At 40.3% G+C, this 25,582-nt stretch overlaps 1 protein-coding gene across 1 annotated transcript in view; it reads left to right on the top strand.

Moving 5' to 3' along the window:
• Positions 1–20,343, top strand: part of LOC310954639 (ryanodine receptor 3) — a gene marked incomplete at both ends in the record, with an annotated part of 98,731 nt that extends 78,388 nt beyond the window's left edge. The window contains 33 exons of the mRNA XM_083924228.1: positions 1,442–1,612; positions 1,728–1,787; positions 1,870–2,004; positions 2,399–2,511; positions 4,656–4,752; positions 6,171–6,280; positions 6,586–6,637; positions 6,719–6,775; positions 6,857–6,956; positions 7,039–7,118; positions 7,205–7,281; positions 7,784–7,857; positions 9,583–9,663; positions 9,805–9,893; positions 9,976–10,104; positions 10,230–10,334; positions 11,471–11,552; positions 11,762–13,074; positions 13,249–13,307; positions 13,651–13,822; positions 13,948–14,034; positions 14,114–14,311; positions 14,703–14,833; positions 14,919–14,961; positions 15,053–15,180; positions 15,273–15,333; positions 15,471–15,617; positions 16,810–16,944; positions 17,043–17,199; positions 17,460–17,524; positions 18,604–18,704; positions 19,405–19,456; positions 20,248–20,343. Of these exons, the coding sequence (XP_083780354.1) occupies positions 1,442–1,612; positions 1,728–1,787; positions 1,870–2,004; positions 2,399–2,511; positions 4,656–4,752; positions 6,171–6,280; positions 6,586–6,637; positions 6,719–6,775; positions 6,857–6,956; positions 7,039–7,118; positions 7,205–7,281; positions 7,784–7,857; positions 9,583–9,663; positions 9,805–9,893; positions 9,976–10,104; positions 10,230–10,334; positions 11,471–11,552; positions 11,762–13,074; positions 13,249–13,307; positions 13,651–13,822; positions 13,948–14,034; positions 14,114–14,311; positions 14,703–14,833; positions 14,919–14,961; positions 15,053–15,180; positions 15,273–15,333; positions 15,471–15,617; positions 16,810–16,944; positions 17,043–17,199; positions 17,460–17,524; positions 18,604–18,704; positions 19,405–19,456; positions 20,248–20,343 (4,557 nt within the window). The remainder of the gene's footprint in view (positions 1–1,441; positions 1,613–1,727; positions 1,788–1,869; positions 2,005–2,398; positions 2,512–4,655; positions 4,753–6,170; positions 6,281–6,585; positions 6,638–6,718; positions 6,776–6,856; positions 6,957–7,038; positions 7,119–7,204; positions 7,282–7,783; positions 7,858–9,582; positions 9,664–9,804; positions 9,894–9,975; positions 10,105–10,229; positions 10,335–11,470; positions 11,553–11,761; positions 13,075–13,248; positions 13,308–13,650; positions 13,823–13,947; positions 14,035–14,113; positions 14,312–14,702; positions 14,834–14,918; positions 14,962–15,052; positions 15,181–15,272; positions 15,334–15,470; positions 15,618–16,809; positions 16,945–17,042; positions 17,200–17,459; positions 17,525–18,603; positions 18,705–19,404; positions 19,457–20,247) is intronic.
• Positions 20,344–25,582: the final 5,239 nt, after the last annotated feature.

The following is a 25,582-nucleotide window of genomic DNA, read 5'->3' as shown; positions in this document are numbered from 1 at the left end:
GTGTGTGTGTGTGTGTGTGTGTGTGTGTGTGTGTGTGTGTGTGTGTGTGTGTGTGTGTGTGTGTGTGTGTGTGTGTTTGTGATGGCACTGTAACCCATTGAAAATGTGCGAGAAAGCTGAAAAGGTCTATAAATAAGCAGGATTAGTAGAATGAGCAAGATACATGTTAACATTTTCTCAGCCATGTTAACACAACCAGTTTTGTGTACATGCGCTAAAATGTTAACATGTAAAATGTCCAAGACAATCTCAGAGTAAACACACACATGCACATATGACAAACAAAACTCTTGCATGCTGCATCAAACCTGTGAATGAGAGGAGTAGATAACCTCTTTGCTAATAACTTGACTATAATACAACTTTGACTTATGACTGCTTGTGTGTGTGTGTGTGTGTGAATGCATTTATGCATGCATGCTTAAAAAAGCAGATGACAGAAACCAGCTTTCATAGGTGTTAGAGCATTTTATTTTTTGTCTGCCTCTTTTAGCTGTTTAAAGGCAAACAAATGGTTTTCATTGCAGTGCACGTCCATGTGAGGACTGCGTGCCTCCTTTAATTGCCCTCTCATATTTTTTCTGCCTTTCTCTTCCTGTCTCTCTCTCTGTCTCACACAGTCCTTTAAGGAGAAGGTAGAGTGATGCAGTGCATGTGCTGTTTACCTGCCAGCTAATTGGCTTATATGCTCCGGTCGCCAAGCAGAAAAGCCAATAGCTTGTGCCGCTGTTCTATATAATCTATAGTGTAGTTATGTATTTTGTCATTTGAGTATTTGTGGCCTCCATTCATCACCATGTGTGACTTGGTAACTTTGCTCATTTGTCATTGCCTTGTGGGCAGAACGAGTCTCATCATGACTACTCATGTGATCACTGGTGTGTTTGCAGTTGATGGATTGTGGTATCCTGGTATGTTTGCCAGTAGTCACTGGAAGCTATCTATATCATGTTGTAGTTGATGTGTGTTAAGGCCATGTGTATGTGTGTGTCAGTGTATATGTATTAATATGGAAATCAATGTTTTCACCGAGCCAGCTGCTTTAATTTGGCTCAAAATTACACTTTTCCCTCACTGGTAACATTTTGCTGTTTTCTGTCTGTTAGTTCTGCATTTCTGCTGGGGTGTGAAACTTCTTAATGCTTCAGTGGCTCAGATTTAGTCTGGTCACATACTTCTGGCCAGGCCAGGCAAAAAATATGCCGGAAGTGCCCCTGGCTTTTGTTCAAATACAGTGGGAGGGCTCCAGCTGTAAAATAAGCTCCAATAAAATGCTGGTATCAGTTTACATGTTGAAAGTAAGTGCTTTAGTGCAACATTATTCTCAGCGAAAATGGTGAAATAGTACAAATTACCTTAAAAGACAATCTTTTAAATCCACCATAACTTTGTTTATTCACCACTTGTTGTTATCGGAGGTTAATATAATGATTGTTTTCAGTCTGGAGGACAAGACCAGGAGAGGAAACACAAGAAGAGACGTGGTGAGTTCTACTCTATCCAGACCTCGCTGATTGTGGCCGCTTTGAAGAAGATGCTACCAATTGGCCTCAACATGTGTACCCCAGGAGACCAGGAGCTTATCTCTCTAGCCAAGACTCGCTACCTCCTGGTGAGACAACTTTGATATGGGTCTTATGAGATCACAACCTCAAGTGAAAATCTATCTTCTTTTAAATGGCTACATTATACAATACTAAAGGTTTACATTTGCAATTGTTTACTAGAGAGACACAGACGAAGAGGTCAAAGATCATATTCGTCAGAATCTGCATCTTCGAGAAAAGGTGAGCATGACTCTATGTGGTTATTAGCTTCCAAAGGCTGCATGAATTGTATTTCACATCTTTCTTTGTAACACATTCGCAGTCAGAGGACCCAGCAGTGAGGTGGCAGCTAAACCTGTACAAGGACATAGCGATGAGAAGCGAGGGGCCTCCAGACCCTGATAGGGTTGTTGACCGTATCCAGAGGATCTCTGCTGCTGTGTTCAACCTGGAGCAGGTCAGGTTTAAACATTTATACATACTAAACATATTACAGGCTGCAAATGACACTCACAGGGTGTTTGTTTCATCAAACAACTGACCAATGAATGATATTTTAGTCCAAAATGGACAAGGAAACACTCAACTGTCCATCCATCATAGCACAAGCTCCAGTCATTCACAGGCTTGCGTGTACAGTATATTGTTAGATCAATAAAAACTTGACCATGTCTGACTCTTCTCTTGCACTTCTCCTTTCACTCAGGCACAGCCTGTTACTGAAGAAATAATCGAAAAAATGTTGAGGAAAAATCTGATGAAAATGCCAACCAGTACACCTGGTAGAGAATACCAACCCAGTGATGATTAAATAATGTTATCTTAACACTCACTTCTTTTACTCCCATTAGGTGGAACAGCCATTAAGATCCAAGAAATGCGTATGGCAGAAGTTGCTGTCTAAGCAGAGGAAGCGAGCGGTTGTCGCCTGCTTCCGCATGGCTCCACTTTATAATCTGCCAAGGTATGACTACATATATTACAACTGCTGCCTCTACATGCTGCTGGACTGTTTTTAGCCTAAAACAATGGTAAACAACCTTATGATCTTACATGACACTCCAAATTTAAAAGTAGCAGAGAGCTCCTTGTGGTACTGGTAGTAGATACGAAGTTGTGTAGTTAGTGTTATGGCTCTAAGTGTAACATCACCTCTATGTTTGCTCTCCAAATATCATTCATTCATTCATCTTCAACCGCTTATCCCGGGGTCGGGGTCGCGGGGGTGCTGGAGCCGATCCCAGCTGACATCGGGCGTAAGGCGGGGTCCACCCTGGACAGGACGCCAGTCTATCACAGGGCACATAGAGACGAACAGAGACAGACAACCATTCACACCTACGGGCAATTTCAGACTCGTCAATTAACCTAACACATGCACGTCTTTGGTTTGTGGGAGGAAACCGGAGAACCCGGAGAAAACCCACGCAGACACGGGGAGAACATGCAAACTCCGCACAGAAGGGCCGAGGTCGGGATGCGAACCTGTGACCTTCTTGCTGTGAGGCGACAGTGCTAACCACTACACCACCGTGTAGCCCTGCTCTCCAAATAGCACCACACTTTTTCTTCTTCTTCTGTCTGACTCACAACCCTCATTTCTCTCCCTTCTTGGGTTCTGACCCTGCATTAATGTACAGCCTCCCTCCATCCATTTGTAGGACAAATGTCTGGCCTGCAGCTGTTATCAAGGAGTAGAAAAAAAGGGACACTAGCAATTTCATGCCCTGCTGCTCTGTAACTCAATCACAGGAAGTCAGGCAGAGAGCTACAGTAGGGAGGAAAACAATTATGATGCCCAACCTGGGGGTGGCCATCTTCAATATGTGCTGAGACGATGCCGCCTGTGGCTCATTTATTCAGAGTTGTTGACAGTGAAATATGACACAGCATAGCTTATAATTATGAAACAGTATTTACAATGCAGGCACAAGTGATTGTTTTTGTTAGGGTTAATAGATTTGTGTTTGAAGGCTGGATGTGAAGCTTCTGAATAATGTCGACTCTCTCAGAGTTTCACACATTCAAATGTCATCTTTTCTGTTTTGTCTCTCTATTCAGCGTTTGTTCTCTCCTCAATGTCACACTCTATTGTGCCTCATCCCCTCAGGCACCATAATAACAATTACTTCCTGAAATCCTACCGACATATTTGGCTGGAGATAATGCATGAGAACACAGACTATGACAGTCTGCTCTCCATGCTGACGGTAACGTAGTGCTGATCCAATGTCGCTACTGTACAAGCTTCCATATCTTTCTTAACTACCCCTCGCTTCCAGTGGTGTAGTGGTAGTTGATGAGCTGGGTGAACTACTAGGTAGATGGGTAGGTTGCCGAGGAGGAAGTGGGTATGTTCTCCTTTATATTCCAATGGCTTTTTGGCTGATACTGTAGGTGCGTGTACTGTAAAACTTCTAGAAAATGAGGTGGGTGTACTATACTATATACCTGCGTAAACCCTCCACTACACCACTGCTCGCTGTCCTCCAGGCATGGTTTATGCTACAAATGTAACTCCTATTCCAATATTCCCGCTGGTTTTTCCACTGGTCCATATCTTTACAGTAATGTGAGGAATAGTTTGACACTCATTTTGTTTGTTTAATCTGTACAAACACGGATAAGCTTTAGAGGTGCCTGAAGGTGTTTTTTTTTTCACTTTTGGACAGAGCCAAGTTAGCTCTTTCCACCTGCTTCCAATCTTTGTGCTAAAATAAGATTATCGTTCCCTGAGTTTAGCTTTATATTTAGCATAAAGACATGAGAGTGGTATAATTCTTCTCATCTGAAGTGTTTTTCCTTAAATGTCAAACTGTTCCTTTTACTGTTGCTGATGTGCAGATACAATTGCATAATACAATCAAAGTATCAGTCAGTATTCAGAGTAATTCATTAATCCAGTTTGGCATTTCCGTCTGCTAATGACGGTTTAAGAATAGATTTATTTTAATAGATCAAGAGTCTGGCGGAGAGTGCCTCTAAAATGACTAGTTGGATGTGCCAGTACCCTAAACTAACCAGTATTAACCTTTCCTAAAGGGTCTTCCCCCCTTGTTTGCTTTACTCCTACCTAACCCAGGCTAATCTCCTCTTACCCTTCCTTAGGCATCGCTCTATTAACCTCTTCCTCCTGGCCTATCAGAGAATATGGATAGAAACAGAGGAGTACTCTTTTGAGGAGAAGCTAGTGCAGGATCTTGCAGTAAGTACTTGTGTCATCCCCCCATGCCCTCTTAGTTGGTCCCCATGTGCAGTGGGGAACTTTGTGTCATCGTTTCAAGTGCTCCAATTCCACCACGTACCACTAGGTTGCCCTCAGTCATTCATATGATGTTTTTCAACTAGACCCCCTCCCCCATTTTTAGCAAGCATGACATCACCGTTGATGTCAGAGCCAGCTGTTGTATTTCAACCACTGTGTCCCATCCAAGATCGGTAAGAGGGCATCCTTCCTCCATGCTTCGACTTACCAATAAAATTTCTGAAAGTTGTGGAGTCTTTCTTAAATTTGGACGATCATAAAACATCACAGTCATCAGGGCTTGATAGTAACAGTTGACATTGGCAACCATTTAGAGTAATTTTGAGTGTTTGATTGCCAGTCATCAGTGACTTTTTAACATGTGAAAAATAGGGACAGCAAACAGCAAAGTGTGCACCCCAAAATTAATAAATGTTTAACATTTAACAGCCAGAACCAGACAATGCTGCACGTGCATTGTGTGTTTACTCTAACTAAATTTAGTTGACTTTAGAAACAGCTTAGCATATTTTTGCTTGGTTACTTTCCTACTGTACATAATTATTTTATGTCACATTTTCCTTAATTATAACTGTGTAGTGGCAAAACTAAAATTGACAACCATATATTACAACATATACATTGTACCATATATATATATATACAGTTTCAGCAACCAAAATCTGTTGCCTTGTTGGCAGCTTGGTAATCACTTATAAAAGTTAGTGTTGAGCCCTGGTCATGCATTGAATTTGTAAAGAAAGCAGGACAAAACAGCATGTAGCTGCTTTTTTATACAACTTCACAAAAGTGCTTCAAAAGTATTTTTGCACTTTCTAGCCCATGATAACTTACAGTACAATATGCACTGCTACAGAAAAATAGTCCCAATGTTTTGGCTATTATGATCGGTCTCTGCTCCGGTGTAAAATGGTAGGAAGTCTATGATAAAACTGGGCTCACGGAGAGTCATGCCTAACTCCATTCTCCACCTTTTAACACTGCAGAACTTCATCCGCTGTGTTTGTGTGTGTGTGTGTGTGTGTGCGTGCGCATGTGTATGTGTGTGTGTGTGTGTGTGTGTGTGTGTGTGTGTGTGTGTGTGTGTGTGTGTGTGTGTGTGTGTGTGTGTGTGTGTGTGTGTGTGTGTGTGTGTGTGTGTGTGTGTGTGTGAGTGTCCATGCTTGTGCCTGTGGTTTATTGTCTGCATGCTATCAGTGGATCCTATCACTGTTTGTTTTCCTGATACCACTTGATTCTTGTAAGGTCAGTGGTGTAAACAGTTTAATGTTACTGACTGTTCCTATATCAGGTTCATATAGTTGATATTGAGATATTGTGCCTGAGCTCCAGTATTTACATTCATGGGTTTCTTCCAGAAAACGCAGCCCAAAGTGGAGGAAGAGGAAGAGGAGGAGATCAGAAAACAGCCAGATCCTCTCCACCAGCTCATTCTGCATTTCAGCCACAACGCTCTGACTGAGTGCAGGTGAATACACACTCACTGTTACACACCTGGCCACCTGGCACCAACGTGCTTTGCTCCATCTGTGCTGCATAATAGTTTTGGCCTGCCTATTTGATAATGAAGAGCTGCATTAAGCTAAAGGATCATTTTATACTGGGACAGAAATACAAACAGTGTTTTAGTGTTTCTCTGTAGTCTTGCTGTTTACTGTACATATATTGCAGTGACTATAAATGTAACTGCTTATTATTTTTATTAACATGAGATTTGTGATTGTGTGCCACTCAAGGTTTAACCACCAGATATTTATCTTCCTTTTTCGTTAGTTCTTTGGAAGAGGATCCTTTGTATATTGCATATGCAGATATGATGGCAAAGGTACCTAAATCTCCTCATGGCTTTTAGTGAAATGAACGCTGTTGTTCAGCAAAATTTTGCAGTGTTTTATTTCTCTTTCAGAGTTGTGATGAAGGTGAAGAAGAAGAAGATGAGGAAGGAAAGGAAAAAACATTTGAGGTGCTATTAATTTCTAAGGACAACTGTCCTGCATTTCACTTTGTCAGTAAGAAGTGGTGCTTACTGTGTTATGTTATACAGGAAAAGGAAATGGAGAAGCAAAAGATGCTGTACCAGCAAGCCAGACTACATGATCGGGGAGCTGCAGAGATGGTGCTTCAGATGATCAGTGCCAGCAAAGGTAGGACGAGACATATATCTGCTATGTTATAACTGCCACCTTTGGTATCGCCACTGTATGATATATGATTCGTGGTCAACAGGTCGACTTGGTGTTATGGTGACTTTCACCCTCAAACTAGGCATCTCCGTTCTCAACGGGGGGAACATACTGGTGCAGCAGGTACATATCAATCTGAATGTACACTTTTTAGTTAACAGCATCTTTAGTATCAGCCCATGATTTATTGTGCTTTTGTCTTGATGCAGAAAATGCTGGACTACCTGAAAGAAAAAAGAGACGTTGGCTTTTTCAAAAGTTTGTCCGGACTGATGATGTCTTGCAGGTAATAGAGCCAAAACTAATTTTCACACACAGAACACCTGGTTTACTTGTTTTATTTCATAACTGGAATTTAAAGGGAAATTCCAAAAGTAATATACAGAAAGGTCAGTTTACTAATCTTAGGAAGTATTACCTAAGCCCTATTCGCATGGGATGAGTATTACCTCTAGTTATTTTTAATAATTTGCCATGTTGACAAAAATCACATAACAGCAAAGCCTCGTTTGCAACTGGGACTGTTGAAAAACATAGGTGTTTCCAAACTTTACCAATCTTTAATGAAAATATGCTATTGGTTGAACTACAGTATGTAATAAGGACCAAAAGTCAGGATATTACCAACCATTTTTTAACCATTATATTATAATAACTGTCAGTCCACTAACTTAATGGAAGTGCAATACTAAATTGCTAGAATACAACTTTAAAATATATAATGCAGAACTACAGAAAAGAAAAATGAAAGGTATCATAATTCAGGCTTTGTATTTGATCTCTTATAGTGTTCTGGACTTAAATGCATTTGAAAGGCAGAATAAAGCGGAAGGTCTGGGGATGGTTACTGAAGAAGGATCAAGTAAGTAAAGCTACTGAATGTAGTAAACTTCTGTGGGATTTACCAACAATGTGAGTGATTGATTTGTCTTCTACCAGGAGACTTTTAATCAAGCTGTTGTAAAATAAGATCAAAATACCTTTCTGCCCTTTATGTGGTACTGAATAAGAAACCTACAAGTCAATACATGCAGCGTAGTATGATTTTATGCTTTGAATCAATGTAGGAAAAAGCGCAGTATAGGCAGAACCTATATACTAAAAGTTGTTTCTAAAGGCTGATCTGTTCAGATCTGAGAGTATCTTTGTACACTGACAATAAAACGGAGCAGCAAGCTAACCCTTTTCCTGTTGCAAACATAGACCAACCCACAGCACTAGCTATCAGAGATATCGCCGACGACACAAGTAGAAATCTCATTGTGGCATGATGTGTCTCATCCAGGCTCATGGCGTTGACGTCTTTTTGTCAGGCTTGTAATTGGCTGACGCAGCATTAGCTTGACGAAACATCTGCTCTTTAGTTTGCTGTTGTGAGAGTCTCCAACATCTCCACATCACGTGTGTCTCTCATGTGTCATGTTGTTGTCATTATCATGCAGGTAAACCTGTGCTACTGTATGTCTAAGTCCTGTCTGCCACCTAAAAGCACTCACCGTCACAAATACATCAAAGTGAAAAAAAAATCCACATTTAATCAAAGGTCTCTATTTGATCTGATGGGTTGCATACAGTATACAAATATGTTTTTCTCATGCATATTCCAGCTCATTTTCCCCTCATGAGCTCAGGCATAAGTGATGGTAACTGTTAATCTGTCCAACCTGTAGCTTCAGTCTAATCACCTGCCTAGCCAGCAGACTGTACGTTAAGACTTTGTTTAATTGTAACTGTGTGTCAATGTCTCCAATCAATGTGAGTATGTAAAGATATATCTATAGCGCTATCACTCTCTCCTGTTCTTACTTCTTCTGATTGAATATCAATGTCTTCTCCTTTGCTTATGTCTGCTTTTGTTTTGTTTGTTTGTTTTCTTCTAATCATGTTTTTTATCTCATCGGTCGCAGTCAACGTGAGTGAGCGGGGTAAATACATGGTTTAGATTCTACTCATTCTATGCAATGCTGACATCTTGATTGCTATGCATTCAACTCCTTCCTCCCTCTCCTCATTCCCTTCCAATCCTTCTCTACCTCCATTGCTCCTCCTCCTCCTCCACCCTTGCCCTGAATGCAATACAACCACCTTCTTTCTACCTTGGACTGAAGGAAAACATGCATGCTTCTATGACATCCGGATAGATTGTTCAGTCCATGGTCAGGTGCCCCAAACTGACTAAAGTCTCTCCTCTTCTTCTTTTGTAAGAAGTCAGTGCTTGTCATCTGTGTGGGACTTTCATTTTTTTATTAACTTTGATGACACTAACCAGCGTGTTTAATACGATATAAATCTCCCAAAGCTTTGTTTGTATGAAGCAACAAAGCTTTGCTGGTATTCAACAACAAAGCTCCGTTTTTTTTCTATTGAAAACCTTGTTTTAATTTGGGATATTGCACTTTGCCTCGTCTGTGTGTTCTGAACCTCAAATGTAGTGCACATAATTTGATGGCGACAGGCAGACAGCAGCTTTATGATGAAGTGAAGGCTATGCAAGTCCTTATGCCTGTACTGACATTAAAATGATGGGTCTCTGATCTTCAGTTAATAGATAGATAGATAGACAGTTAATCTAATTTTCTGCCCTCAGGTTCCAAGGTGCTGCAGAACGATGAGTTTACTAAGGATCTCTTTAGGTTTCTGCAGCTTCTCTGTGAGGGCCACAACAATGGTAAGTGAACATTTTTTCCATAAACCAAACTTGAAGAAGAGCTGTGTGTCTCTTAACAACACTGTTTTAGAGGCTGGGTGGTGTTAATCTACTCAACTGCAACCAATTATATTTTTAATCTTATTTTGTCATCTGTTTTAGATTTTCAGAACTTCCTGAGGACTCAGACAGGGAACACAACTACAGTTAACATCATCATTAGTACTGTGGACTACCTACTAAGACTACAGGTATGACAGAACAGAGAAATGTGGAAAAAAATCATTCATGTTCTTTAAAGTGCTAAATCGTCTTTATTCTTTTCTCTATTAGGAGTCCATCAGTGATTTCTACTGGTACTACTCTGGTAAGGATATTATAGATGAGGCAGGTCAGAGGAACTTCTCCAGAGCACTTGCAGTAGCCAAGCAGGTCTTCAACTCTTTAACTGAGTATATACAGGTACAATATCACAACACACTGTACCTCAACAAGCCCCCATTCATATACTGAGCTTACAATACTGATTTTGATGCTCTGTGATTATCTCTCCTCTCTCTGTACGTACTCCATGCTGTGTGCTCCAGGGTCCATGTATTGGGAACCAGCAGAGTCTGGCTCACAGCAGGCTGTGGGACGCAGTGGTGGGATTCTTGCATGTTTTTGCCAACATGCAGATGAAGTTATCCCAGGTTAGTAGTTTTTACATATTACATATGGTCATTTTGCCGGAGTAAAGATGAGTGTCTATGAAGTGTATTAAGTGGTGAAAAGCATCTCCACAAATCAGCCTTTCACTGAAAAAGGTGATATTTTGGTTTTGTTTGTACAGTTTAACTGTATAGGTATCGAAAGGGGAGAGGGAGGTGCGATGTGCAACATAGGAAGCATGCTGGAAATGAATCAAGGTTTTCATTAATGTATAAGAAGATATTAAATCTTGGGGACATCTTGTAGCCAAGTTTTTAAGCCATATAACATTTAAGTGGTGTTATGGAATGCATCTACATTAATTGGCTCCCAAATGTCCCCAAGATTAAATTTCTGCGTATACAGTGAAAAAATTCCAATAACATAAAACCTATATAATAATAAACAGGCCACTTTACATGATGAGTCATACATTTTCCTGTCAAATCGAATAAAAGCAAGATTTTATATGCAGGGATTGTAATGAATGGTAGTATTGCTACTTTTACTTAAATACTAATCCAAATACTACATCCACCAATGGTATAGTCTCCGTCAGTCAGAGGTTCCTTCGAAATATCTTTGGCCACAAGAGGGCTCTCCAGGCTAAGGGATAACCTCAGGCTACTGCAGTACCTTACATGTCATTCCACTCAGCTGCATGATGTATGACTCCATCAAATCTATGATATTTCCTCCATGCCCAATAAGCCAGTAAGCCAGATATGGGAGGAAATCCAGCCATCTAACCTTATCTCATGGTCATCAGAAAGGACAGCAGAAGCCTGTGTGGGGGAGAGCACAGGTGGAGGGGTTTGAATTTAGCACATCAAAGTATGCCTCAGATTTATAGCATGCTGAATACAGACTCCACAGAGACCCTAAATGAGTCAGACTGACCCAGCCATCTGCTCTTAGACAGTGAAATAAAATTAACCCTGGTACTGATGGATGGATGTTACCTAGAAAGCCCTCTTGGGCCCCAGCAGGGCCATTGTGGGTCCCAACAATCTGAGGCCGCCTTGCTCTCTCAGGGATATTAGACAGGATGGCTACTGTTACAGGGAGGCCATCAATAGTCTGTGTGATATAGTGAAGTGTGGTTCACAAGGTTTCCATTTTTGTCATCCCCTCACAGGACTCCAGTCAGATTGAATTATTGAAGGAGCTGCTGGACCTGCAGAAGGACATGATCGTCATGATGCTCTCCCTTCTCGAAGGTTTACTTTTTGATGACTCACCATATTAGCTGCGCTAGTTTGCACGGATATTGTCTAGGATATTATGACTTTCTTTAAACAGATTTGTTTATTTAGAGTGTAATCAAATATTTACCAAAGCAGCTTTGCTTAATCTGCATAGAAAGTGTTGCTTATTGTCGTGTGTCCTGACAAACTTTGCTTTCGTCTCTTTCTCCATTACTTCACAGGTAATGTTGTCAATGGTACTATTGGCAAACAAATGGTTGACACCTTGGTGGAATCTTCCAGCAACGTGGAGATGATCCTAAAGTTTTTTGACATGTTCCTCAAGTTAAAGGACCTGACTACCTCAGACAGCTTCAAGGAGTACGACCCTGAGAGCAAAGGGGTCATCTCAAAGAAAGATTTCCAGAAGTCCATGGAGAACCAGAAACAGTATTCCCAGTCTGAGATTGAGTTTCTTCTCTCCTGCGCTGAGGCAGATGAGAACGACATGTTCAACTACGAGCAGTTTGTGGAGAGATTTCATGAACCTGCCAAGGACATTGGCTTTAATGTAGCTGTGTTGCTGACTAATCTCTCTGAGCATATGCCTCATGATGCTCGCCTCGCAACGTTCCTGGACCTGGCTGAGAGTGTCCTCAGCTACTTTGAGCCTTATTTGGGTCGTATCGAGATCATGGGTGGAGCCAAGCGCATTGAGAGAGTCTACTTTGAGATCAGTGAGTCGAGTCGCACCCAGTGGGAAAAGCCTCAGGTGAAAGAGTCAAAGCGGCAGTTTATCTTCGATGTCGTAAACGAGGGTGGGGAGAGTGAGAAGATGGAGCTGTTCGTCAACTTCTGCGAGGACACCATCTTCGAGATGCAGCTAGCCTCTCAAATTTCAGAGCCAGACCCAGTGGAGCGTCCTGAGGAAGAGGAGGATGACAACCAGAGTGTGGTGGAAAACCAGGAGGAGGAAGAGGAGGAGAGTGTGATGTTGGAGTCTTCCTCAGCTTTTACAATCGCCTGCATCTCCATGAAAAAAAGCCTCTGCCACTTCCGCCAGCTGCTCACCCTCAAGAGCATGAGGCGGCAGTACAGAAAATTCAGGAAAATGAGTGTTAGGGAGATGGTGAGAGGCTTCTTCTCTTTCTTCTGGATGATCATCACAGGCCTCTTCCACTTTATCTACAGCTTGGTTTGGGGTTTCTTTCACATCTTGTGGACCACTATGTTTGGGGGTGGCCTCGTCGAAGGGGCCAAGAACATGAAGGTGACAGATATTTTGGGAAACATGCCAGATCCCACCCAGTTTGGGATCCACGGCGATGTGTTAGAGATGGAGAAGATGGAGGCGAGTGAAGCATCAGCAATGGCGGAAATGGGTCAGATGGCCCAGGGAGAAGCAGGTGAGGCAGACCTGATGGCAGAGTTGCTGAACATTCAGCCCAAGAAGGAGGGAAAACATGGGTCTGAGCCAGGTTTGGGAGATGTGTCGGAGGTGGTGGTGGGGGATGCTCCGTCAATTGCCAGCGCTGTCAAGCAGAAGAAGGCACAGGTCAGTACTCATGTTAAAGCCAATTGAATAAGGGTACTTGTATTCCAAATCATCTACATTACTGATATACACTGGAGACACTACAGCGTTAGTATTGACTTGAAACACATTTGTTATTATATTACAACAAACTCTTTAAGTGATTGATGGTCAAAACAATGTATTTTGTTATAGTTGGCTGCAAAGAAGAAGGCTGTAAATGGAGACTACAAATCTGATTCAGAGAAAGGAGAGTAAGTGTTCTTATCATTTTTCATCATCAGTGGAATTGCAATCTATGTATTTTTATGTGATGATAGTAACTTTAAACTTTTTCTGATGGCATAGTGTGTTATTGTGTTTTGCTGTCTGCCACAGTTTCTTGTTTTGATATCCATCAAATTTAATAATACTTGACAAAGGGGCTTTAAGTATGAACAATGTCAGGTTTATAACAGTATTTGAGTTAACTCCTGACGGGATTGGAATGTGGAGGAGTTCCAAGAGTAGACTGTGCTTCTCCATATATGTGTGTATATCTGTGATCTTGTGGCACAACGAATCTGTCTGCCACTAATAGAGAAATTATTGTTGCAGTTCCGAAGATGGTGAGAAGAAGGACCATGACAAGGCCAAAGACGAAGCCCCTCCAGAGCCTTCGGTGGAGAAGAAAGTCCCAAAGAAGAGGCTTGGCCAGAAGAAAGAACCACCAGAGGCCTTCATGGCCAGCTTCTTCGCTGGCTTGGAAATCTACCAGACTAAGATGCTGGTTAGATATTTCTCTCACAATTGTCTTAAAAAACAAGATCAGTACAATTAGCTTAAGTACACTAAGAGACTAAAAATAAGCTTGTTGCATACATTCAACTTATTTAGGAATTGTTATTTTCACAGAATTATCTGGCCAGAAACTTCTACAACCTCCGTTTCCTGGCGCTTTTTGTTGCCTTTGCTATCAACTTCATTCTGCTCTTCTACAAAGTAAGCTTGAAATGAAAGTGTTATAATGTTAAGGGCATAAGGATTGAATATGCTTTGATAATAACTCACTGTCTTTCAGGTGACCGGAGATTACTCAGACGATGAAGACCCCTGGAATGGTCGAGGCAGAACTGGAGAGGAGGAGGAAGATGAGGGTGCACTTGAGTATTTCGTCCTGCAGGAGAGCACAGGTTACATGGCGCCGACTCTTCGCTGTCTGGCTATACTACACACGATCATATCTTTCCTGTGTGTAGTGGGATACTACTACCTGAAGGTACAGTAACACTAACTCACAAGAAAACACACTGATTTGTTTTTCCATCACATTTACTGTAGTAATTCTGGAGGGGCTAATTGTAATAATAATGGCCACAAATGACTTTATTTCCATAGATTAACTCAGTATTTCTGCATATGAACACAATTAGCAACAATAAACATATTTTACAAGATTTTATTTAACTTTTTTTTAATATCTTGACAATGTTTTTTTGCATGTGGTTTAAATGGAACAAACAAAGAAAGAACGTGTTTGTCGTAATTGCTAAGATACACACACAGTCATGCACTTCACGTTGCTTCAGCACAGACTGATTATTGTATGTAACTGCAAGTTATTTCCTTCACTGCACTAACGATGCAGCCAAATTCTTTCTGTGTCCAAGGTGCCCCTGGTGGTGTTCAAACGTGAGAAAGAGATAGCGAGGAAGTTGGAGTTCGCAGGCCTTTACATCACAGAGCAGCCGTCAGATGATGACATCAAGGGACAGTGGGACAGACTGGTCATCAATACTCCGTGAGTCAACTAGAGTACATTTATTCAACTCTGAGTCATCATCTTTTATAAACAAAAGATTAAAGCTGACTTTTTTTTTTGCCAGTTCCTTCCCCAACAACTACTGGGATAAATTTGTCAAACGCAAAGTAAGTGTCATTTTTGTGTAATCTTTTATGCAAACACACCATAAACCCAAGCTGGCAATACTTACTTGTGTACTTTTGCTGCTGTTTGTAGGTAATCAAAAAGTATGGAGATCTGTATGGAGCCGAGAGGATAGCAGAGCTGCTGGGGATGGATAAGAGTGCCCTGGATTTCAACCCCACAGAGGAAACCGTTGCCAAGGAGGCTTCACTTGTGTCATGGTGAGAGATGAGAGATTAGACAGATAAAGAAATAGAGGTCAAATAGAAAACATCAGCCTCTCATACCAACCTTTCTTTCTTTTTTTTGCCAGGTTGAGCTCTATCGACACAAAGTACCATGTTTGGAAATTGGGAGTGGTGTTTACAGACAATGTAAGTTTGAATAAGTGCACCGTTTTGTGGTTTTATGGATGAATGATTTGCTGGATGGGTTGATGAATGGGTTGATTGATGATATTATGACCCAACAGGAAGATTCAGATCAACTTCTTATTTTGTGTCGTTACCAGTCATTCCTGTATCTAGTATGGTACACCACCATGTCCATCCTGGGCCACTACAACAACTTCTTCTTTGCTGCTCATCTGCTGGACATCGCCATGGGGTTCAAGACCCTTCGCACCATCCTCTCCTCTGTCACACATAATGGCAAACAGGTAAGGGTGAGGAGGATGCAGGTCTTCTTCCAAGCAGCAGGGGTCACTGCAGAGTTAGTGTTAAGGGTTGGGTTGTAACCAAGCCTGTTGTAAACTCTGACTAACACTGTAGAAAGAAATGAGCTGTCTCATTTTGCTTTAGATTGCATCACAAAAGATTATTGTCGTGCTTGCTTGTTTTTAACAGATAATAATGTTACTGAACAGGATTGTGTAAGCTTAAGGATTTTTGTGTATTTTTTCACAAACTGAAAGCTGCTTTAAACATTTTTGACACCAGAGTACAGAAAGCAGCTAAGCCTTGATGTGCTACTGGCTTAGCAAGTGGTTTTGATTTAGCAGCAACATGAGCATTCAATTCAATTTGTGTGTCTGTTAACCCAAGTAATCTTACTGAGGTCTAGCAACTCCTGGGAGAAATATTTCTCTATCACACCAGTGCCTTGTGTCACCTTCTGTACAACATGTTGTACAATTATGCTCACTGGAGCTTAAAGGTGTCATCTAATAAATATCATTTCTGTTGTAAATTCTTGTATCTTTGCATCCAATAATTGCATCTCTCATTCGTGAGATATTTGGGAGAACTAAGGCAAAAGGAAGAAATGCAAAAGGGACGAAGCTAGGGTGCTTGAATTTAGACCCAGGCAGCCAGTATCCTTTGACATTTCAGTTCAAATGGCTCAATTGCTTTCATTTCACTCCCAATTCTGACTGTCAGTTTGCACAGGGAATTCTCATGTCAACTGACCAATAGTAACAATTGACTGTCACCTCAATCTCTTAGGGTGGAAATTCACCCAGAAGGCGAGCACGCGAGGAATCGCTGACACCTCCCACACTCAGCTGCCTGTGTGCAGATCAATCACACTGTCACTCCAAATGCAGTGTACTGCTGCTTTCACTGTTGTTGTCGTTAAGATTCATCAGTGTAGGAGCTGCGTCTGAGTGGAGTTTTACTCAAATTTATATAAATATGAGACCGATGTGTGCGATTAATTAGAATGCTCAACTCTTCCATCCTTTACACTAATATGAACCTTTTCCTTGTCACCGCCGGATGTTTAACTGCTTTATATAAAAAACAAATGGGAGCTGGCAGCTTTATCTCATTTGTTTCTACCTCAAGTACATAAATAGACAAGAAGTTCTAAGTGACATTTTATTGATTGCTGTCTGTGTTTCTCTTAAGCTTGTGTTGACAGTGGGCCTGCTGGCAGTTGTGGTCTATCTCTACACTGTGGTGGCTTTCAACTTCTTCAGGAAGTTCTACAACAAGAGTGGGGATGAGGATGAGCCCGATATGAAGTGTGACGACATGATGACTGTAAGTATCAATCACATGTCTTTTTAAATCTTAACTTACCCAGACACCATCACTCTGAATTACAGAGGTCTGTACTCACCTTCCCGCTGTTTCCACAGTGTTACCTGTTCCATATGTATGTTGGGGTGAGAGCAGGAGGGGGCATTGGGGATGAGATCGAGGACCCAGCTGGTGACCCCTATGAGCTCTATCGTATCCTTTTTGACATCACCTTCTTCTTCTTCGTCATCGTCATCCTCCTGGCTATCATCCAGGGTGAGCTCCAGCGTTGTATTCACACTTTTTAGTGGGAGTTTTTTGTTTTGTAGTGTTTTTTTTCACTAGACAAAATGCCCTTCAACAAAACATACTGCATTTAGTACACAAATGCGAAGACACCGATAGACACAGTAGATCCACATTATACTTCATACTGTATCTTTAGGAAGTGGACGGTAAGATGGTAAGGTGATTGCACAGATACAGTATATAAGATGTGCCCAAAGCAATTTCTTTGCAATGTTCTTTGTTTGCAGGTTTGATCATTGATGCCTTTGGAGAGCTGAGAGACCAGCAGGAACAAGTCAAAGAGGACATGGAGGTGAGAATTAATTCTCACCTATTCTTGACAAAATGTGGAGTGCAGTAAGTCTTCAGGGGAATTGAGAATGAAGATTTTTAGTTGCGACCTTATTTACTATATGATGGTGAAAGCTACAAAATAAGTAAAATTGTGCATAAGTTGTGAATGACAAAAACCTATAACGGGACAATTAATCGTCGGGATGCATACATTTATCCGAAATTGTCATGATATCATGCTTCATCTGGTTTATTTTAAAGAAAGTAAGCCCCTTAACCTTAACACTGTCTGTTAGAGAAATACATTGTTTCCCTTTCAGGACAGCTTGAGTTTAGACATGTGGCCTACTCCTGTTTTTTGAGCTCTCCATCAGTCTTTTACGCAACAGTCAGTCAGATGTAGGTCAGAGCACACTTTTGGTCCTTAAAGGTCCCATATTCTGCTAATTTTTCAGCTTCATACTTGTATTTTGGGTTACTACTAGAACATGTTTACATGCTTTAATGTTATATTTTTTGTATACTGTCTGATTTAATATACTGTACCTGTATTCACGCTCCGTTTTAGCGCCTCTTTTAGTGTCTCTTTAAGACTCCCTTCTGAAAAAGCCAGTCTGCTCCGATTGGTCAGCATTTTCCAGGTCTTCCGTATCTGCGCTCTAGGCATCTCTACTTCATCATTGCAGTCGTGGAATGACTGTAACCGCACTGTAGCGGCTCTTTCTACCTATATATGGTTTAGTCATCATAAGTGTAAATAAGTTATGGCGGCTCATTTAAGGGCATAGTTTGTGAATACAGGCTGTATGCATTTCTCTGTGAATCAAGCATTTTGATACTTTCATATTATTTATATAAAACCCAAGCCTGCTTTATATCAAAGAAAGACATGGAAATGTCACTTTTAAGAGATTGCAGTGACGGCAAAAATAAATATTTATTCAAAATGTGAGTGAATATTCATTGACTGAGTAGTGCTAACCATGACGAGTAAACTAATATTCATGTTTAAAATCAATGCAGTTCCCCTTTAAATATAGTGGAGAATGTCCAAAACAAAGCAGGTGCTGATATTATCTTTTCATTTTCTGTCCGCAGACCAAATGTTTCATTTGTGGGATCGGTAATGACTACTTTGATACAACACCTCATGGCTTCGAGACACACACCTTACAAGAGCACAATTTGGCAAACTATCTGTAAGTATCGTGCTTTAAGGCATTTTATGCAACCTTTATACTTTTTATTCCAAATGTAATAATCATTATCATCATCTCTCACCGACACATGTTTCTTTAATTTAATCACATGATTGATGGCTTTAGCACATTACACCAGCATCAGAGCCAAAGTCACTAATAGCTCCAGTGATCCAAAACAGTAGATCCCTTCAGGTATTCTTTCCATCTGTCTCTGTATTTCCCCCGCACTCCCTGCTTATCCAGTGTTTCTGTTTAATGCCTGTGACAATGGAAGGTCTCAGTCCATTTGCGCTCACAGTCAGCTGGCCGGAGGACACGAGAGCGACCTCATTATGTTGCTTCATTACTTTTTAATGCCATGAACTTTATTGGAAAATAGGTTTGTGATAGCGTGCTCTCATGCAGTATTCATCGTGATTTGGCAGGCTGCGATGCCCACAGAGATACAACGGCCCATTGTCATTAACACTTGATTTGAGAAACAACAGGTGATTCGGTGATGGAGATGGCATGGTGTCACTTTGTTTGACACTTGACACTTTGACGCATCAGAAATTGTCTCCTAGTTACACTGAATGTGACATTTCCTGTTAATACGGTGTTGTAAATATCAAATGTTTCTACTCTCAGATATTTGGGTAGTAAATGTGAAAGCTTGTCATACCTGACATTTTTGTTTCGTCTCTCATCCCTAAAGGTTTTTCCTGATGTACCTTATCAACAAGGACGAGACAGAGCACACCGGCCAGGTACAGTACGACTCGACACTAATGACCTTTCTTTGAGCATCCAACCAACCAACCGAAAATAATGAAATTATTACAGTTATTATCCTGTCACTGTCATGTCTGTCTGTGCTCTGACAGAATGACTTAAGGGCATTATCTAATTGCAATCTTTCTGATAAATATTGTTGTTGAATTCAAATTGTGATCATTATCTTTTAATTAAACTACAAACCTGTATTTGCGATGTACTTAATATTAAATTAGATAAATAAGATAAATAAGCATTATCACAACATATCAATGATAACTGAGATTCCTAATACCTCTGTTCGCCATATTTCTATTTTACAACTCCGTTGCCCGACCTGTGAACTACCTGTCTAAATTTGATGTTCAAAAATACTTGCCACATGTATTTAAATATTAAAAATTATACAGAAACCACCTTTTACCAAAATGTATAGACACAGGCGTTCAAAGAGTGAGCATAACATTATTTGACGACAGCAGAATACATTTGACATCAATATGGCATAAATGTGGCTGTAATAACAACTGTCATGAAGATTATTGCCAGTAAGTCATGGTCATCCACTTAAAATTTCACTTCCTACACTTCGACAGCATTGATTATTTAAATTATGATCAGAATCGCAGTTGATACCAGTTGCATTTGTAATGGCATTGAAAAAGTGCAATATGTAAAAACATTTCATTGCTCAACCTTAGTTACAGCATGTTTTTGTATGCATACTCTGCACATATTCATAAAGGTACATTTCGAGACTTTGTGTGTATGTATCTGACTCCAGGAGTCCTATGTGTGGAAGATGTACCAGGAGCGCTGCTGGGATTTCTTCCCAGCTGGAGATTGCTTCCGCAAACAGTACGAAGATCAGCTTGGATAGAGCAGATGCATCCTCTTTACCTCTCTCCATAAGGTGGGCTGTGTTAACAAGTGGTTCTACATACAGCTGCTGGACTACAACACTGCACAGCCAACCCACCAATCCTTCAGACTGGAGACAAGACAAAACTTCTTTTTTATCTAAAAAAGAGAAAGGTCTCTTACCCGTGTCAGGTGTACCCTTGTCACAGGTTGGTACAGTGCCGGTCTATGAGGATACGAACTGTAACTTGCCCAGACATTGAGTTTTTTTTCTGTTTTGGGACTCGTCTTCGACGGCGTGTTGCCTTTTACTCCACATAACCCCAAATCATTGCACAATTTTGTTTTGTCTTTTTGAGAAACACTGGGTTGTGTGGGGTTATGGGACAATGTGTCAGTCATATTATGCACAAGAACCCAACTTCAATATTTTGAGACTTAATGCCAAAAGAAGAGTGGAGAAGTTCAGTAGATTTACATAGTGCGCAAAAAAAGTGATATGAGAACTTTTCAGATGTTGTAACTTTGCATATTGAGATGACGTGTTAGAATGAAGTGGTAAAATGGTTTGTTATGTAGGATTTAAAAAATGCCTAATTTTATCATGAAGTGCCTTACAGTACTGTATCTACATTACACTGAAGCTATGCAAAACTTTTGTTTCCTCTTTATTGTATGTAAGTACAGTAATTCTCCTGGAGCAGTAACAAGTAGCTGTCCAGATATGTAGTTTGTGGCTGAACCTTTTCATCTGAACATGGAACAGCATTGGTTGGATTTGACAGATTTCTTTCCGAATGCAGCATAACTGCAAATGTTCAAGGTACAAAGTGTAAAAATGACACGTCAGAATTTACTGAACACCTTCAAACAAGAACAAAAATGTGATTGCTATTGTATGGCCATTTGTATGTAGTAGCTTTGCTGATCTGTGCATTTCTTTTGATGGGAAAAAATAAAGAAATCAGTGCAAGAAATATTGATGTTTGTGCTATTCATTGGGATCTGTGAAGTCATATTTTTGATACTCTAAATACACCAACAAAAAGTACCTTTCAACTTTAAAAACTGTTCCTCCACCTGTTCACCTCGGCATTAGAACAAGTTATGACAAGTTATTTCAAGTCTTAAAGCTTTGAGGCGGTGAGTCATTTCAGCCCCAAAATGGCCAACATGCAACATCTGCCTCCGCAGCTAAGCCAAATATTTTCAAAATAAGATACCCATCGTGTGCAAACAGCCTTTGGCTTTAGTTCTATGTTAATGTGACTCCCCAATCCTCAAAGCTATATTATAACTAACCATCCTGCAACATTTAATTATAGTGTGGAAAGTAGCACGAGCAAAGAGGATGTGCATTTATGGTCTGATCAGAGAGGTAGGACCTGGACTCAGCAGGCTGCATGATGGGAGTTTTAGCCCTATTACCCATGGTGCCACCTGTCAGCTCGCATCATGTCACCACACCTCAGGCACCACACAGTGCTGCAGCCTGCTGCTGAAGGCAGCTCTGCCTCTTCAAATCCTCAACTTCAGCATGTAACAGCTCTAGCATGTTGACTAACTTTTATGTTTCCAGCACACTGTAAGGAAATTATATTTTTAAAATTAAAATGTGACATATTCTTCCAAAAAATAATAGAAACTGTAAGATTTAAAAGCCACATTCATCAATTCTTGTAAAAGTTGTATAGTAAATCTATAGTTAATATGGTTGAGAGAACTGCGAAAAGAAATAGCAGAGGGAACTCAGTTTAAAATGTCAGATATTATACTCTATGTTCTAATCAGAGTAGGGGCTAATGCATAATTTAACTTATTATGTGGCCATTATGGCAGTGGGAGAAAACAATAATGAGTGAAGTCACTGATAGGATCATTCTCTGTAATTTTACATAATGGTAGCTGTGGGAAGCCGTACTCAACATGAAATCGTAACAATTAAGCCATCAAATAACTGGAGACATACCTATTAAACTCTAATTTGTTAACTCTGGGGGCAGCGAAATGAGCTTAGGCCTGTAATTTTGTTCTCAAATGGCTTTTTGGGGGAATTTATGCCACATTAGTTGTGTATCAGAAATATTGGACTTTTTAATGCAAGTATCATGTCAACATTCAGTTCTGAATAAACCAAACAAGGCTGAAATATATTAAAATAATGTTCAAATAGCTAACACATAATCTGGTTTTGTGTTAGCTTGTGCAGGAAGTACTGTATATAGAGATATTTTTAATTTCTTATCCTGTTTTGCTCGCTCATGTTTGAACTCCAATATTACCATGACTCAAACTGTAAATATATTCTGCTCTGTAAAAAAAAAAAATCTAAAAAATATACCGGTACAATATTTTATGAATGAACTTAGACATTTCAGAAAATATACCTGTTCACTTTCTTGCTGAGAGTTAAGGCCCTTTCAGACACAATAACAGCACCACTGTGCTCTTTAAATCTTTATTTCCAATGGCAACTCAGCAGTCCAAAACTTGTTGTTCTGCTACCAATATTAACTGTTTTGTTTCAACAATGCTAGGCTTTAAAAACATGCATGAAATTCACTGCAATGTTCTGAGCAGACCAAGTCCTCTAGCCCCTAATGTATTAATTCCCCTGAAACACTGCAGCGCTGTGCCATCCATCTCAGCCGGTAACAGAGAAATGTCTGACTGAGTCACATTATAACCGAGATATAAGAAATCTGGTGATTGAATGAAGATAAACACAGTTTACAATGCATATGTGAATATACGCTGTTGATATTAATAAAGATCCGAAGTTCAAACAAATGTATTAAAAACATACCACTATCTCGTCAGAAACTTAATACGAAGCTAAAACTTGAGGCAAAAATTCAAACCACCAACCACAATCTCTAAAGCTCACTGCACATACTACAACTCATTTGTTTAGTCAAGATGTAAGGTGGATTTTTTTAACCTTTGGATGTAGACTTGATGTTGCTAACTTTGTATTTAACAGATAGACATGATCGTGGTCGTCAAATCTTAAAATATTAAGGTGTCCTGTTTTTTTCCAACAACTTTAATCCACAGTGAAACATGTATTCAATAAAGTAATAAACAAAAAACAACAAACTCCCCTGAGAAGAACTGACATGTTAAAGTGCCTTACACAGTTATCCCATTATGTTACCTGGGACTGGAGAGGGTCATTTAGCAGGCAGCTTGTTGCCAACTGCTCCTCCACATACTCCAGGGGCTTGATCTCCAACAAAGAGCTGTGATAAAACAGGACACATGGCCCGAGGCTTAGTGTGGATTGACAACCCAGGGGACATTTTACACTGCATTCCACCTCTTCAGGTGGAAGACCTATCAGCCTTTTGTATCTGACTCTAAAATGAAATAAAATATTTTTGCCTTTGTTTTGGAAAACATCCGTGGTTTCAAATGACTATTAGATTGGAATTAAAGAGCTAATTTGGAGATAAAAGCCCCCTATCTGTGTTTTTTTTTTCAATTTTTGTACAATCTTGCTTATTGTAATGCCTTACACCTGCCCCCTTTCTCTGTGAGTCCTGCAAAAAACGTATTGCAGATGTTATGCAGCTGAAAGTCGTATCTGGCCTGTCATCGCCTCATAAGTGCCTGGTGTGCAGTGCTGTAGAGTGACAGAGAGGTCGGGCGAGAAAAGAGAGCAGCTTGAGTCACAATTTATACATTCACCTTCAGCTGGCGGCGTGCAGAGAGACCTCCAACTGGTGACAAGTCACTGCATATTGTCCTGTTGATGCATCCTGTCAGGGTTTGAGCCTTTCATGCGTCATCATACAACAAACAACACCTTAACAGCTCAACTGGTGGGAAGAGAGGCAATTTGGGTTATTTCCCTCTTCATTAAATAAGCTTAACCACCTCTGATGTACTTTAAAAACACCATTAACGGATTACCGTATTTCACTTTGTCTTGCTGATTTGTAATACAGCATGCCGCTTACCTTCAGCTGACAGGTGATGGTAAACTGAAGACCTGCCTTTAAAAAGTACCATCATGGTCATCCATAGCACTTTAAGGACCCTTGAACGAGTATAATTGTGTAATTGTTTTGTCTGCGTCAGGTGACGAATATGGTCTCATTTACATGAGTTTGTATGCAGGCCGTATGCATGATATTTTGACTTTATTTTTGTACAGTTGGAGGAAGTGTAAGTCCATCTTTATTTATACAGTGTATGGTAGTGACCTTCAGTAAACACAGTCGGCTTAATCTGTGTAGTCTATAAACAGATGGAAAACAGAGGTGAAATTTACTCTAAAATAGATGCAAAGCACTTTTTCATGAAATCCTTTAAAATTGGCCTGTTGCTGTCGCGTGTATGTGTGAATGCAGTTAGCGCTCTCCATGCTAGCATAAACCCTCTGTCCTCAATTCACACTCTGCCGTACTGGCATCCACTTCTATGACAGATGTGTTCCTCCCTGAAGCACACTCTACATTAATAGAGTTTATGTGCGGCTTTCAGTGTGCATGTGTGTGTGAACAGTGTGTGAGTTTAAAAAGTCACCAGCAGGTGTAAAAGACAAAGAGATTTAAGATTAACCTTTTGTTCTGTAAAACTGTTAATTGTGACATTTGTCAGTGAACTTGTAACACCTAATTGACCTGGACTGCAGCCTCAAGGAAGCTTCTATAAGAAGTAAGTGGAATTGGAGAAAATTGGTGTCACTGACCCTTATTGGAAGACTTGAGGCCTTTATTATGTGAGGACCACAGTTCCCTTTATATCCAGTTTGAATGACACATCAACCACAATGTTCAGTATCTTTAGTATCTAAAGCGTTTTACTGAAACGATGGGGATTGATAGATCTGGGTAGTTTAAATTGACAACGTCTGGGGGTGATGATGATGTTGTCATTGTTCTGAGACATGCATGCTCGAATGAGGCACTTTTCAGAGTGTTTTGTTTTAGAAAGCATGAGTAGGACCCTTCAATCACTATTGTCTCATAGAAAAAAATAGCGTCTTTTGACAACTCCTATTTAATGAATATTCCTCAAAAGATTTAGACAGACCTCCTAACATGTTTTATGTGTGTGCACATCACTTTGAAAGTGTAAATAAAAATAAAACCACAAACACTCTTGCTGTACTGAAATCCTGATGGAGTTAACAACCCATTTTTATTTTCTGCACCTAACAAGTACCTGAGCATCATCTCTAGCTTAATGGTCTTGTCCTTGGATTTCTGCAGAGAACCAGGTTCTTGTCCAGGGGATCTGTTACATGCCCA

Source organism: Echiichthys vipera, assembly GCF_963691815.1.
Source record: "Echiichthys vipera genome assembly, chromosome: 12".
In the NCBI taxonomy this organism is placed as follows: domain Eukaryota; kingdom Metazoa; phylum Chordata; class Actinopteri; order Perciformes; family Trachinidae; genus Echiichthys; species Echiichthys vipera.
This window is presented reverse-complemented; position numbering and strand designations above follow the sequence as displayed.